The following is a 13,986-nucleotide window of genomic DNA, read 5'->3' as shown; positions in this document are numbered from 1 at the left end:
TCCAGCCTTTTGACGGTGATCAGGCAGGTAGACAGACCGAAAATTGGGATTGTGATATTTTCCTTGTAATTATATTGGTGCTTCTGTGAGCATTTAACAATAGATGTGGCATTGGATACACTAATGTTCTTCCACAGGGGTGCATTTTGCTATGTAATGTATTTCTATGATGTGTATTAGAGACAGCGTTTGTTGTGGACACATTTTATATTGAGGAGGATTCCTACTATTCACCACTACCATACTGTATGATAAACCAACTGATTACTCATGCATGTATCAAGGTATAGCAAGTTTACAATATGATCAAGATTTGGGCCTGTGAAAACAGGGCATGTGGATACATAAAATTTGCCTAAATTTTAAAAATTTAATGAATCACAACTTTAAATGTCATTGGGCTATAGCCAAACAATTTTCAACACCTATTAAACATTTCGTTGACTTTTAAATACAAGTTACAGAATGAAGATATTCTATTCCAGTATCACAATATAACCTGTTATGTTACAGGGTGTAGTTTGTGTCCACATGTCCTATGTTCATATGCCCGGTCACATAATTATGCACCTATATTTTGACCTAATTAGAGAAAACCATTGATGCACATGTATACACACATCAATAGATTTTGAGATGTGTGAATTTAAACATTTCAATCCAGTAAGAAAACCTGACATGCTTACAAAATATTTTAAAAACAAACGCATTGAACTACAGATACAGTGTTGTATACTGTACCCATCCAAAAACAGCTTATAGCTGTAAAAAAAGTGTGCGTCCAAGTAAAGCAGAGTTAACTGCGACAAAAAGTAATGATATCATAATGCGGCCATGTGCGAGGTATGCAAGTTGTAAAATTAATATTAGCTGATCAGATAATACAATGTTATTGTTAAAGTGTTAATGAGAACTATGTGATGCTGCTAGTTTTTAAGTGTGTGAGCATCTTCATAAATGCCACATAAATTTAATTCTCAATAAAGCAATGTGGTATAGATTCTCTGATAGTAATATATAGTTTGAGTTTGGCCACCTTTACTTTGTTCGTAGCATTGCTGTATACATGTACAGGAAAGGCGACCAAACTCAAACTATTTATTACTATCAGAGAATCTATACACATTGCTTTATTGAGAATTAAATTTATGTGGCATTTATGAAGATGCTCACACACTTAAAAACTAGCAGCATCACATAGTTCTCATTAACACTTTAACAATAACATTGTATTATCTGATTAGCTAATATTAATTTTACAACTTGCACACCTCGCACATGGCCGCATTATGATATCATTACTTTTTGTCGCAGTTAACTCTGCTTTACTTGGACGTGCACATTTTTTACAGCTATAAGCTGTTTTTGGATGGGATTTCAATACTTTTTGTTAGAAAAAGCAATGCACTGTTGATAACAGTAGGTGAGTTTCCATGGTTTTGACAGAAACCCCAGATTACAGTGACAGAATATTAAGATATAACTGTAATTTTAGTGGCCAGGGCCGCCCACATTGGGGTATTTTGCCCCCTACCACAGCCCGAAAGGGGCCACTTGAATACCTGTTTAAAGAAAGATCGATATACTCTAATAGAGCCGTCAGGATCTAGACCCTTCCTTGCCCCTGGGGCCCTCTTTAACTCTTTTTCCTGGGCCCTCTAATTTCTCTGGACGGCCCTGTTAGTGGCATGTAACTGCAGTCAACTAACACCCATTTTAACTAGTAAACCCTTAACAACACTTTGCCTTTCATCTTGTACTGTATTGAAACGATCAAGATACTCTATTAGAGCAGTCACAAAACAGCTGTAACACAGCAATCAATATTTAGCATAGTTACAACTTCTGCTTAGCATCGGATTGTATAGTTTAAATTACTAGCTACTTACAGACTTTACAATATAAAAATATGGCACTTGTAGAAATGTGACTGTTCTATTAGAGTATCTCGATCTACTCGATCTACTTCAAGCATTGATTAATTCAAGTGAAGAAGCTACGCCCCTGCCATCTTGTGAAATGAAATGAGAATAGTAAAGAAAAGGCAAGTATGTACAGAGACAATAGAGGGGCACGTAATTATGTCCGGTTGTAAATAAACGCCTTTAAAATTTATATTACTAGTAAATAAACGCACCAGAATAGGCTTGTGTGGCTGTTGTCTCCAAGGTCGTCTCATTACTTGTCTTTTCGTGTTGAAGGGATTTAGTTGCAATTGGTGAGTTTAACTATACATGTATTTGTGTTGTAAAACTTAATTGCAAAAAGGCGATTAGCACATATCATGATAAACATGTATTTGTCACAGTAGAGTCTCTCACGAAGTCACGATTATTACGAGACATTGGACCAGGGTAAAAAATTTACTGCTATATTTAGAGGTTGTAGCGTTTATATATCTTAGTATCTTAATAAATAATCCCCCATGATCACTAATCACTAATAGTACAGTGAAAACTGGTCATTATTCAGGCCGTAGGGACAAAATTTTCTAACCTTGCTTTTTAAAGAGGTGGCTGCATTATGCGGCCTTAAAAAAGGTAAGAAGCATGCTGTTCTAACTGGCTATAGAGATGGATTTAGTGTATGACAGCATATGAGACAGTGAGTGCTGGCAGCAAGGGGGCAGCTAATCTGTTAGAGCACCAAAAGCACTGCTTCAGACATAGGCAGTTGACTGTCAGCCCCAAGTGTAAAAAGTTTCACTATTGGTCCTTATAAGCTCCTGATGAAGAAAGTGATGAAGTCATTATCCATAGGATATATTTTTCAGAGTATCCATTTCAGTTCTACAATATAGTAGCCAAGCATAAGATGAACATAACACAGCATTCCAGTAGTTTAGTGGTGACCACAACACTGCCTGAGTTAAACTGTGGTGAGATTTGAGACTACCAGAAGCCCTGGAATGTCTTCAACACATGAAATACCAAATATCTAATGCCTGGCTTTCATCCACAGTGGACCTGTCTTGGTGGCCACTTGTACAGAAGGGAAACAGCTGCCACACAGTCTTGCGAGCGAAACAGCTAGTTGCCACACCCCTTAATTATCAATTTGTAAAATCTTTAGCAAAATTGTGTGTGCGAGCAAGTGCGATGTGGCAGTGCCGTGTATATGGTTGCTGCCTAGCAGTGACACATCACGAGTATTGAAGTCACAATGCGTTACTGTATCATCCATCTAAATACAATCTCTGAATGTGTCATTTTGTGTAGAGAGCAATCTTCCTCAAGAAGTGACCTGCAGGTTTCAGTGTATATTGTTAACCATTAATATTGTTCACAATATTGTGAACTATATGTACAGTGAAACCTCACTTAGTGGCCACCTCTTTAATAAGACCACTTCATTATATTGGCCACCTCTAGTAGGTCCCAAATATAGCTAAGCATTACTCATGACCTCATTAATAAGGCCACCTTGTTATTCAGGCCAATTTTTTTGGTCCCACAGCCTGCCATATTAATGAGGTTTCATTGCACTTATGTGAATTTTGATTTTTCGTAACTTTTCTTCAGGTTTACTGATGGGCACTATGAAGCATTGTTGACTGGTACGTGTATAATGTGGTGACTTGAAATGCTAAAACAGTACGTAGCATGTCTTGTATGTACATGTAATGTGTTGTAATGTGTCCACACATCCACACATCTTAGAAATAAATATAATTGTATTCTCTATAAATAGTCAGTTCCATTGTGCCACTGGGTCATAAGTTGGTTGAGTATGGATCATCCAGGGCACTTGAGTCACATTTTGTCCTGGCCAAGTGGATCTCATCCACTGACAGAATATACAGGATCAGATCACGTGTATAAATTACGGTGGAACTTGTTTATTGCCACCTTCACTCATTCAGCAGGTAAAAGTGTATAAATTCTCAATTGGAATTGGCTTTTCAAGAGTGGTTGTCTTTCTATACTAGTGGCCATTAAGATAGGTTGTACTGATAGAGTGTACATACTAGAGATGCAACAATATCCTCTACTTAGTGTCGTTTGATAGTGATGCAATGGAGACTATGTATTATTGCATTTAAATACTATACTATTATATTGCATCTCTAGCACGTATTTATAACAGGAATGTTTGTTAACTGTTTAGACATACTGGAGCCACACCCACTCATCTGGATTCTACAAATGGAGTCATACCAACTTGTTGTCATCATACTTACTCCCATTGTGTTTGGATGAATATACATGCCGTCATGTGAGACTTGCTACCATGGTGGGCCACTGGAAAACATTTGCATAGCAGTTATATTACAGTCATTATTGTACAATTCTTACATTATTGTTGTGAAAAGTGTTTGGTATTCATGTGTCTCCTCTGTATGTTGTAATTACATGTGTAATTTTGTGTGGGGGTGCTATAAAATGCAATAATGCATGGTGACAATTGTATTAGGCGATTTTGCACACTTCCTTTAAAGCTAGCTACATGTGCTAATTACTCACAGCTTGTGTCAACAACTGGTAACCACAGTTGTACTCTTGTGTCATTCTTTAAGCCGCGCCCTTAGAGGACAAATTATGTGGGGGCGACTAATTTCAAAACGAAGGATGGTATGCAGCACCATAGATTATATCTATGGACTATAATCTATGGCAGCACACTTCTTGGTGGCTATATGTACTGATTAACTACATAGAGCGCCAGTTCATCAATACCCAGTGACCGCAGTTGTGCTCTGCGTCATTCTTTAAATTCCGAGTAAAATTCTTAGAGAGCAAATGACGTGGGGGCGACTAAATTCTAATTTCAAACTAGCCATTCTCGAAAACAAATGTTTCAATCTGAACGAAACTTTCAGAACAGTTTAAAGACACATTGCCCTACATGCCAAGCGAGTATTGCGGAAAACAACAATCTGGGATTTGTATTTGGCCTCTAGGTCGACTGAGGACGACTGAAACTTTGTTTGGTGCTGAAATCACGACTGTAGGGTAATCATCCCCACTGTTTCCACTGAGCTGCGCCTAGTGGAGAGCCGTATTCTTACCGATTAGAACAATTGTTTTTGTGTTGTTAAAACGTATTCATTAATAATGAATGAAAAAAAAATCATGTATGGTGAAATCGATGATGTGAATCTTGAGGTGATTGAGTGAATACTGAAGCGATAACAGGGCGATCAATGTTCGGAATGCACAAAGGAACGCAAGGCATACACCTGCGGTTGCGTCTAACCGCATGCGATAAAAATAAAATAAAAATAAATGAAACTTCCCCTTTGATGTCGGCAACCTCGATCACGAAACAATCGGCATGGATTTGCTTCACTGCTTGTGTGGTAGTTACTAGTGACACGATGAGTTCAACTCCAGAGTTTCAGAGGGATAGCGTAAGTGACAGGTGGATTACAGGAAGGCCGAATTTGACAACGTTCGTTCTTGTAAAATCCTCACATAGTGGTCGCATCATTTATTGTCTGCGGCGTGCGTTTCTGCTTTACTGGCCGCGCGACTCACTACCGTGAGTCTTGATAAATTTGGTACATTTACCAAACAGCCAATTTTGAACAATATAAGATATATAGCTACATAATTGGTGAAAAATATTTGATAAATTTCCTTTAATTTTTGCCAAATGTGTTGAAATTTAATTCTGCCAAACTTTTGTTGTTTACCGTATTGAATGTTTTATCTGTCTGTATACAAGGAAAAACAGTAAGCTTTTTTCTTTGTGTTTTACCTCCACAACAGCATACAATAAGTGATAAGCTGGCTATGAGTGAAACTTTGTAAGGAAGTTGACAAAGACTCTGCAAAACTTTATCATTATCAGATGATGTAGCATCACCTCATTCCAACAAGTTATTACATCAGCCTAAATAATTAACTTGCGGTTACATAGTAACTAACATCATATAATTATTAAGTAACATGCACATGCATGGAGAAGTATAAAAATTGAATATAGAAGGTAACATTTAGCTACGTAGTTCATTATTGCATATCTATCAATAAAATTACCTTTTGGCTTTTCTGAGTCCATCTTAGTTGGTTATAATATATCTACCACCACACCTCTTGCCATTTACTACAGAGGATCAGAGCATTGTATATACAATATACTATATACATGTTGATGTAGCTACAGCACTTATAATTGCACTATACAAGATTACACTATATCTATTTCCAGCCATCAGCTATATTGTATCACCATTACTCTAAACTATTAGTTATTAAGTAGTTTTGTGTGGTCAAATCAAGCGCTGTGATAAACAGCTTAGCAGTTGCTAGGCTATAATGATATGCACCTGTACACCAAAGATGTAGGGTTGTACTAAAATATAAAATACTGTAAAGAATTGTGGGACCAAGTACAAATATAATAATCTGATTACAAATAATAGAAGTTAGCTAAATGATTGGTTCTACATGGGGTACTTTGAGATAATAAGTCACTCTCTAGGGTTCCTATGGATACAAAATACATGAAATTAAAAAGAAAATATCCTGACTTCCTGGCAGGATCTTGCAAGCATTCAAGCATAAATTGGATGACTGCAGGATCGAGGCTGCTCAGGTCCAGTCATGGATTTTTCTTCTTTCTGCAACTTATCAATTGCAAACGTACACCTTTAACTAGGCTATAGGACCAGGTGTCCTACAGATCTTCAACACTTGTGTGCTGTAAAGTCTTAATGAATAAAATAAATAAACTACACGAACACATGTTCACCTTTTTGAAATTACTATACTTGGTAGAGGCTTAGGTGAGTGCGAACTAACTATATTACATTCCCAATGATTTTGTACTGACAAAAACACAAAAGCAACTAGCTATAGGTACCAGTACAGCAAATATAGTGTTCCAATACTTTCTATACTAACTTTGTCTTTAGTCAGTATTGAAACAACTAATTTAAAAAGTCCCTATAACAGGACAAAACAGATCACAAATCTATGCATAACTCCAATGCTATTCAGTATTGGGGCCTATGGTCTGATTTTGTCTGAGCATAGAGCATAGGTAAAATTAATTCCAACACCAAAACACAGATGTAATAAATACATGCAGGCAGCATTTGTATATGAATTAAGCTGTGCAGTGAGCATTGATGTGTTTTATCACTTATTGGTTGTGGGGACTGACACACGCACATACTTGTATGCACACACATCACATGTATGCACACAAAAAAAGCAAAGCCTATGGCAGCTGTGCAAAACGCAGCTATTACTGTCCAGCAAACAGTGTTGGGACAGTTACACTTTAAAAGTAACTAGTTACATATTACATATTACTTGCAACTGAACTATTTAGTTACAGTTACATATTACCCATAAAATAAAGTAATACTATTATTACATATTATATTACTTTTTGTCCACAGCCTTAAGCTGTCAAATGTGAAACTACCACCTTATCACGTAACATGATTGCATTGCTGGACAATGTGCAAATCTTGGTTATAAGTAAGAAGCTGGTGAATAAGCTTCATTCAGTAGGCTTCATTACTTCATTATGGCTAGGCGTTACTCAGTGAATTACTAACGAGATTAATAACTTCGTTACTTGTAGTAATAATATTATGTAATATTAAACTCGTTACAGTAACTATATTACTTAGGTAATGTGTTACATTTGTAAGTAAAGTAACTTGAGTTATATTACCTGTTTTTATAGCATATTTTGTTATATTACTTATTTACCACTAAAGTAATAATATTACTTAACGCGTTACATAAGTAATGTGTTACTCCCAACACTGCCAGCAAACCAGCACTGGGGTGTCTATGTACCACTCAGGCACTTGAGCCTTGTGCAGGCAATTCCTCCTATGGCAGGGTTAGTAACCCACAGAAGGACTGTCCAGGTCTCATGGAAAGAGACCACAGATTGTTGTTATTATTATTATTATTATTATTATATACTTTACCAGTTAGGCACTGGAGGGTGTACACAGAAGGCAGAGCCTGTTCAAGGTGTTAACCCATAGCCTAGGAGCCTAAGCGGATGCTGAAGTTCCACAGTTACTTCAATGCCACTAAAGGAGACCAGAACAGTTGGGCATTTACTTCCTCAGTAAACACCAGGTACCCATCGAATACCCATTGATATTACAGCTGGGTGGGCTGCTTCCACAGTTGACACCAGGTCACCAGATCCCCAGATCCCCATGCCAATATGTGATCCAGTCTGGGAAAACTAGTCTTATCTCCTATTTAAAAGTATCCAGAAATACCAGCTTTATAAATATTCAGTGTGTTGTAGCTCATCAATGGTTGAAGCTACATATACCAAATTTTTACATGTTTTACACCAATTCCTTACCTTCAAGAGCATCTACAGTAGAAGTAGCCAACACTTTAGTTTCCTGCCATTCTAGATAGATTTACCTCAATTTTGACTGTACCAGGCAAACTCCAAAAGGGGTGGGGGTCGGGGCAGGAGGCAGGCAAGGGAATGTTTGGCATCCCAATGTATCCTGTACACTGATCTTTGTTCCAATAGAGGTTAAAATGAGTCTTGACTCTTGATTTTAAATTATTGTGTTTCACATTCCAATATATTTTTGTTAACTCATGCTCATGTAATATTGATTTTCTGTTATAAACTGAGGGGTCCGCAACTTGATAAAATCCTGCATGAGATTTCAAATCTTTAAATATTGGCAAGATTTCAAAGACTTCATGGCAACATTTCAAGATGTCAGAGCAAAAATAAATTGTAGTACCATAGCTATCCAAAAAAGCTGGATCATGATATGTTTAGTATCTGGAACTGTACAGAAATTCTTTCACGAAATAATGATTTCACATTTGTGACTGAATTTTGGAAAATCACCAATATGGATGTGCATGAAATAAATAGAATTTTAGTATGTTAATTACTAATAAGAGCAGGGCACAGTTTTAAAAATATTTTAAGAATTTTCTTGTAATTTAAAGTATTGAGAATGGCCTAGAACCATTAACAAGTAGATTTGCACTATATTGTATAAAGTTTGTGATTTGATCATTAAATATTTTAGATGTCAAATGCACCCATATGGGTGATTTTCCAAAATTAGGACACATTTCAAAATCTCAACAAACCATATTAGAGTTATGGATACTTCACAAGGATACAGGGCATAGTACACATGATTCTGCTTATACGGAAGTATACATGAAATAATGTGGCATTTTACAATTTTTCACAAAGGTTTCAGCTTTGAAAATGAGATTTGGGATTTTAACAATATTTCAAAGAGGCTGTGCAACATTTCTAGGAAGTTGCAGACCCCTCAGTGTAAGCTATTAGCAGTAATTACTTATCTCTAGATCAGCCCAAGATTCAAGATATTCACTAACTGAACGATGCAGGTTTCATACTACTATAATACGCAAATAAAATTGCATTCGTCAGCTTCAGTGTATCGCCATAATGTTTGAGTATGCCAGCAGTGTCACAGGACAAGCAAGCAGAAAAGTTAATTGATTGTTTGTGCCACAGATAAACACTAATTAGGAGGCATAGCTTACACTATCGTAGAACTACATTGTGGAATACTTTGCCAACAGCTTTATGTGGCACAACAACATTAATTTTTGAAATAGTTATTTAAGAACATTTTACTAATTACCACAAGTAATTATTGTATGTATGTTTTTTATATGTATGTTGTGTGCAGGGTGTAGCTGAAGAACAGCTTTAATCCGCTCATATTTCTTTCCGGTTAAAATAACAATTTAAGAAAAGCATACAGTGGAGTGACACCCAACCCTTTTACAGCAAAAAAAACTTCATTTCCCATCATTCAGAATCAGCAGACTTTTAAAAAGGGGGGTTCCAATCTGGAACATGTTAATCACAGCCTTAGCCCAGAGAGAAAAAACCGCCATTAATGATGTATGAACATATGAATTACATAATGAAATGTGGTGCATCCTCGTACTCACGCGACCACATATGAAAAATGCCAAAAGTGAGCATGGCAAGGAAAATTACAAAAATAAAGTATTACTTAGTTATGAGTCAATTCTGGACAGTCCCTAGCTAACAATATTTTCCTTGAAGCCAAGATAGAAAAATTCCTGCTGCATTTTCAAGAAATTTCTGACTGATTGAAGATGTTACCAATACAAAACAGTGTTTTCAATGAAGATGGAAAATAATGGCCCAGAACATTATAGCTAACTTCAATAGTGTCATACTGAGAAGAGACCCCTATACAATCTAACTCAGACAAGATCTGAAGATATTCCTCCTTAGAGACTGTTTTTGATCTCTGGCTGACTCAGGGTGCTGGAAGGAATCTAGAGGACAGGTTAGTTCAAGCAATGTCACTGAATTACTCATTTCATTGTAGAGAACAGTATCAGGGCGGTAAGGCATTACCATTAAGAAGGAAGGAATAGTACTCACTGGAGACTCACTAGCTCTCATACATGGTAAATCTGCATAGACGTGAATGATATTTAGTAGAGCTACAAAAGTTCAAGATTCCTGAAGCCAGACAATGTAAGACTGGATCATGTTGAAATGTAAAGCAATTTTCAGACAAGGTAACAGGACAGCCACTTAAGATATGAGCTATGGTGGGTCGAGTACACACACAAAATTAAACACTTGGTATCACATTGAATATGCCAGCACTTTAAGTTCACTGCAGTAGAGAGGGTATCAGAGGCAGCACGCACAAGCATGCAGAATAAACGAGGGGGATGAGAGTCTTTTCCAAGTCCCACAATGAGTTTCTAAGCATACTGAGTCTTTGAGCTTACACTGACCTGACAAAGTATCGAGATGGTCTTCATAGCGAGAGCGTTCATTAAATTAACATCTTCTTAGACAGTACATAAAGAGGATCAAGCCATAGGACTACCTAGTTCATAGTAAATATCACCCAGTAATATTTCACTGTTAACTCTTGCCATATAAAAGCCTTTGGACGGGGGTAGCCAGTGCCCACACAAAAACCAACACGGTGTACAAGAGCCTGATAATTAAGTATTTCAAAAATATTTCTATAATTAAAATATATTTGTAAATACAATGCAAAATAATTCTAATTTTTATTTTTATTGTGATGTTTTTACCTTGAATACTTGTGAAGGAAACACCTAAGGGAGTAGCTAAGAGGGGAGAGGAACTTCAGAAGAGACACAGGTGTACTTTTCACTCTGTCGATTTGAATCGTTGTATAGAGTGGCGGTCGTAATTGAACTCATGAACGGACAGAAACGAGAATGACCTATTTTGTACATGGTTCTGGATTTGGGATTTCTAAATATTTCTAATTGCATTTCTCAGATAGTTTACGAGAGTCCCAAGATGTTGGCTACCCCTCACCTTTAGAAGTAGTTATAATTAGCTTTCAAAATGATGATTATTTTAGAGGCACTTATTGCACATAATGATGTGGGGTAGCTCTCGCATGGCCAAACCGCTTTTTTCTCTTTGTCATTGGGTAGGGAGAAAAAGGGGTGTGGTTTGGTTTAACACTACCAAATTATCCGGGTAGTGTCAAGACGAGTGTGGGATTCACAACCGGACCAGACCCTTTTTTCTCCCCTATAGCTACCCAATGACAAAGAGAAAAAAGCAGTCTGGCCACACGAGACTAATGTGGGGTAACAATTCCGATTCTGATTGACAATTCTGATTTTGATTTACTGAATTTAAGAAAAACTTGTCCCAGCACTTCTTCCATCAAACTCTTTTTACTCCACCCCTGGAAGTAGGGATCAACAGTGTGGAGCAATTTTAGTTGTAATTTTTTATTGTTAATCTATCTAGTTTTACTAACTATTAACCTTGTAATTTTAATAAGGCCGTTGCTATTGCCACCGGTGAACCAAAAATACATAAATAACTTAGACAAAAAGGTACTGAAAAAATGGGTTAAAGCGGATCCCCGACCCCAGACCCTCCACACTTGAATCACGGGGCCTACCACTTAGCCACCGGCGCTGCCAGCTAATGGCTTTATAAATGCAACTATAGTAGCAAACCACAAGGGTGTACTATATTATTAAAGAAAGAACCAAAGCTGAACCCTACCCTAACCCTAACGCTGCTTTTCGCATCCCCTAAAGTCGAATGCTCGGGACAACTACTAGACGCGTCCTTTAATGTCGAATGCTCGGGGCACTACTAACGCGTGCCAAAGTCGAATGCTTGGGGCATACAACATCGGTGTCAATAGCTGATAGGTGGCTCTTACATCCACCAGTATACCGGTGGACATAGACACTCCGTTTTAATAATCACCGATCCCAGCGCGAGATGCCGACATAGCTACACTGACGGCGACGACAATCAGTCAAGTTAGCCACGAGAAAAACAATCCAGTGCATGGCTACTGAAACTTTACAACTAAACTACCTAGCTATGTCGTTATAATCCAACTTACCGAAAATCACACTATCACAGCCACCGCACTTTCTCCGACATCTACTAAAGAGGTTTACTACAGTAGCTAAGCGGTAAATTTTCAAGGACATAATTTTCGCGATCATCAAGAAAATTCCTTTCCAAGTTCTAGGTAGCTAGTTACGTATGTAGTGAATGCTGTAATGGAATGGAATTTAACAATGACCTCAATGACCTAGATGAAGAAAAACTCGCTAGATAGTGCCTGGTCACTTTATAATTCCGTTCAGTCCTCCGTCGTTTTCTTCTTTGGTTGTGCATGTAGCTAGCTACTCATATTAAGGTCTTCATTTTTGTTTTTGTACAATCCTGTTGTTTCGTCTTTGTAATCCTAGTAGTTTCTTTGTTTCTATAATGTCTTGTGTTACTGTATGCAGCTATGTGTTTGTGTGGAGTGCGTTTGCAGGCTTGCCGGTCCTTTAGTACAACCCAGTCTTTTGACAAAATTGATAATAAATAAATAAATATAGCTAACATCTTTTCTTCTTTTTTTTGACTTTACAACATACAGAATTACAATTGTACATGGTTACAACGAATTGGTGGTTACAACGAATTGGTGGCTACAGGTATATGCCACTGGTAACCTGTGCCAGTGGCCTAAAATGATTAGTTATAGTTATGTAGCTATGCTGATTTATAATAGTTAGGGGAAAAAATTACAAAAGTGATTATTGTTGCAAGGGCTACAATACTTCAAAATTAGGTGGTTTGGGGACTTTTTACAATGGCTACAGGGAATGAATATGCACATGCATTATTAGAATCAAATTTAGTTTCAAAATGATTCCATAGGTAGTTAGTTTTTTCTTGATTGTTGCTATACTAAGATTACAAACTTTGTAAGTACAAACTTTGGAGATGATGTTAGATCCTATAGAATAGGATGTGGATAGGTGTGGTTTAAAACTCATAAACAATGTCTTTGAGAGACTAAACAATAAATATTATTGGTGTCTATATTCCATTCGTTGAGCAGATTTAAGTCTTTTTGCAATTCTATACTGTCCTTAAAAGTCGTAATTGTTTTAAGATATTTGGTATCATCGGCAAATAGAAATAGTAAAGAGGATAGGATGTACTCAGGTAGGTCATTAATGTGTATCAAAAAGGTTCTAGGATGCCACCTTGCAGAACCCCTGATAAAACTGGTAAGAAGTTAGAATAATTATTATGAAGGGTGATTAGTGCCAAGAGCCACATAGCTGGGATCCAAAACTTTCTCTATATACATTCAACTTAAACTTAAGCATTGTGTCTGTAATGTTGTTCTGAAGTGTATGTTGTTAATGTCTCTGTGTGTCTAGTCATTTGTGACCATTTAGTATATGCATACAGCATGAATAATAAAATCAGTAGTATGCAGTGACATCAGATCAAACTGCACAGCAGGAAACAGCAATCGTATAATTATATTGCAATTGCCATCATACATGTAGATGATTCCAGGAGATTAGTGTCACAAAGTTAAGGTAGATTGCAGAATTTAATTGGTTCCAGCATGTATATATAGCAGGAAGAAATCATCCACAAAGATGGTATGAAATACAGGTGCAGATCCAGCTGTGCGTGTGTGTGTGTGACTCTGTGTGTACATGCATGTGCGCT

General features: G+C 37.0%; 1 protein-coding gene and 1 long non-coding RNA gene across 2 annotated transcripts in view; one reads left to right on the top strand and one right to left on the bottom strand.

The window, feature by feature from the left end:
* Positions 1-12,447, bottom strand: part of LOC136253156 (uncharacterized) — an 84,715-nt gene extending 72,268 nt beyond the window's left edge. Inside the window, exons 1-2 of the mRNA XM_066045786.1 lie at positions 12,359-12,447; positions 5,982-6,048 (exon numbers count right to left, since the gene is read on the bottom strand). Of these exons, the coding sequence (XP_065901858.1) occupies positions 5,982-6,003 (22 nt within the window). The 5' untranslated portion in view covers positions 6,004-6,048; positions 12,359-12,447. The remainder of the gene's footprint in view (positions 1-5,981; positions 6,049-12,358) is intronic.
* Positions 2,136-4,463, top strand: LOC136253093 (uncharacterized). Its single transcript, XR_010699949.1, has 3 exons — positions 2,136-2,218; positions 3,522-3,593; positions 4,108-4,463. It is a non-coding gene; the product is annotated as an uncharacterized lncRNA (long non-coding RNA).
* Positions 12,448-13,986: the final 1,539 nt, after the last annotated feature.

Source organism: Dysidea avara, chromosome 4 (assembly GCF_963678975.1).
Source record: "Dysidea avara chromosome 4, odDysAvar1.4, whole genome shotgun sequence".
Classification (NCBI taxonomy): Eukaryota; Metazoa; Porifera; class Demospongiae; order Dictyoceratida; family Dysideidae; genus Dysidea; species Dysidea avara.
This window is presented reverse-complemented; position numbering and strand designations above follow the sequence as displayed.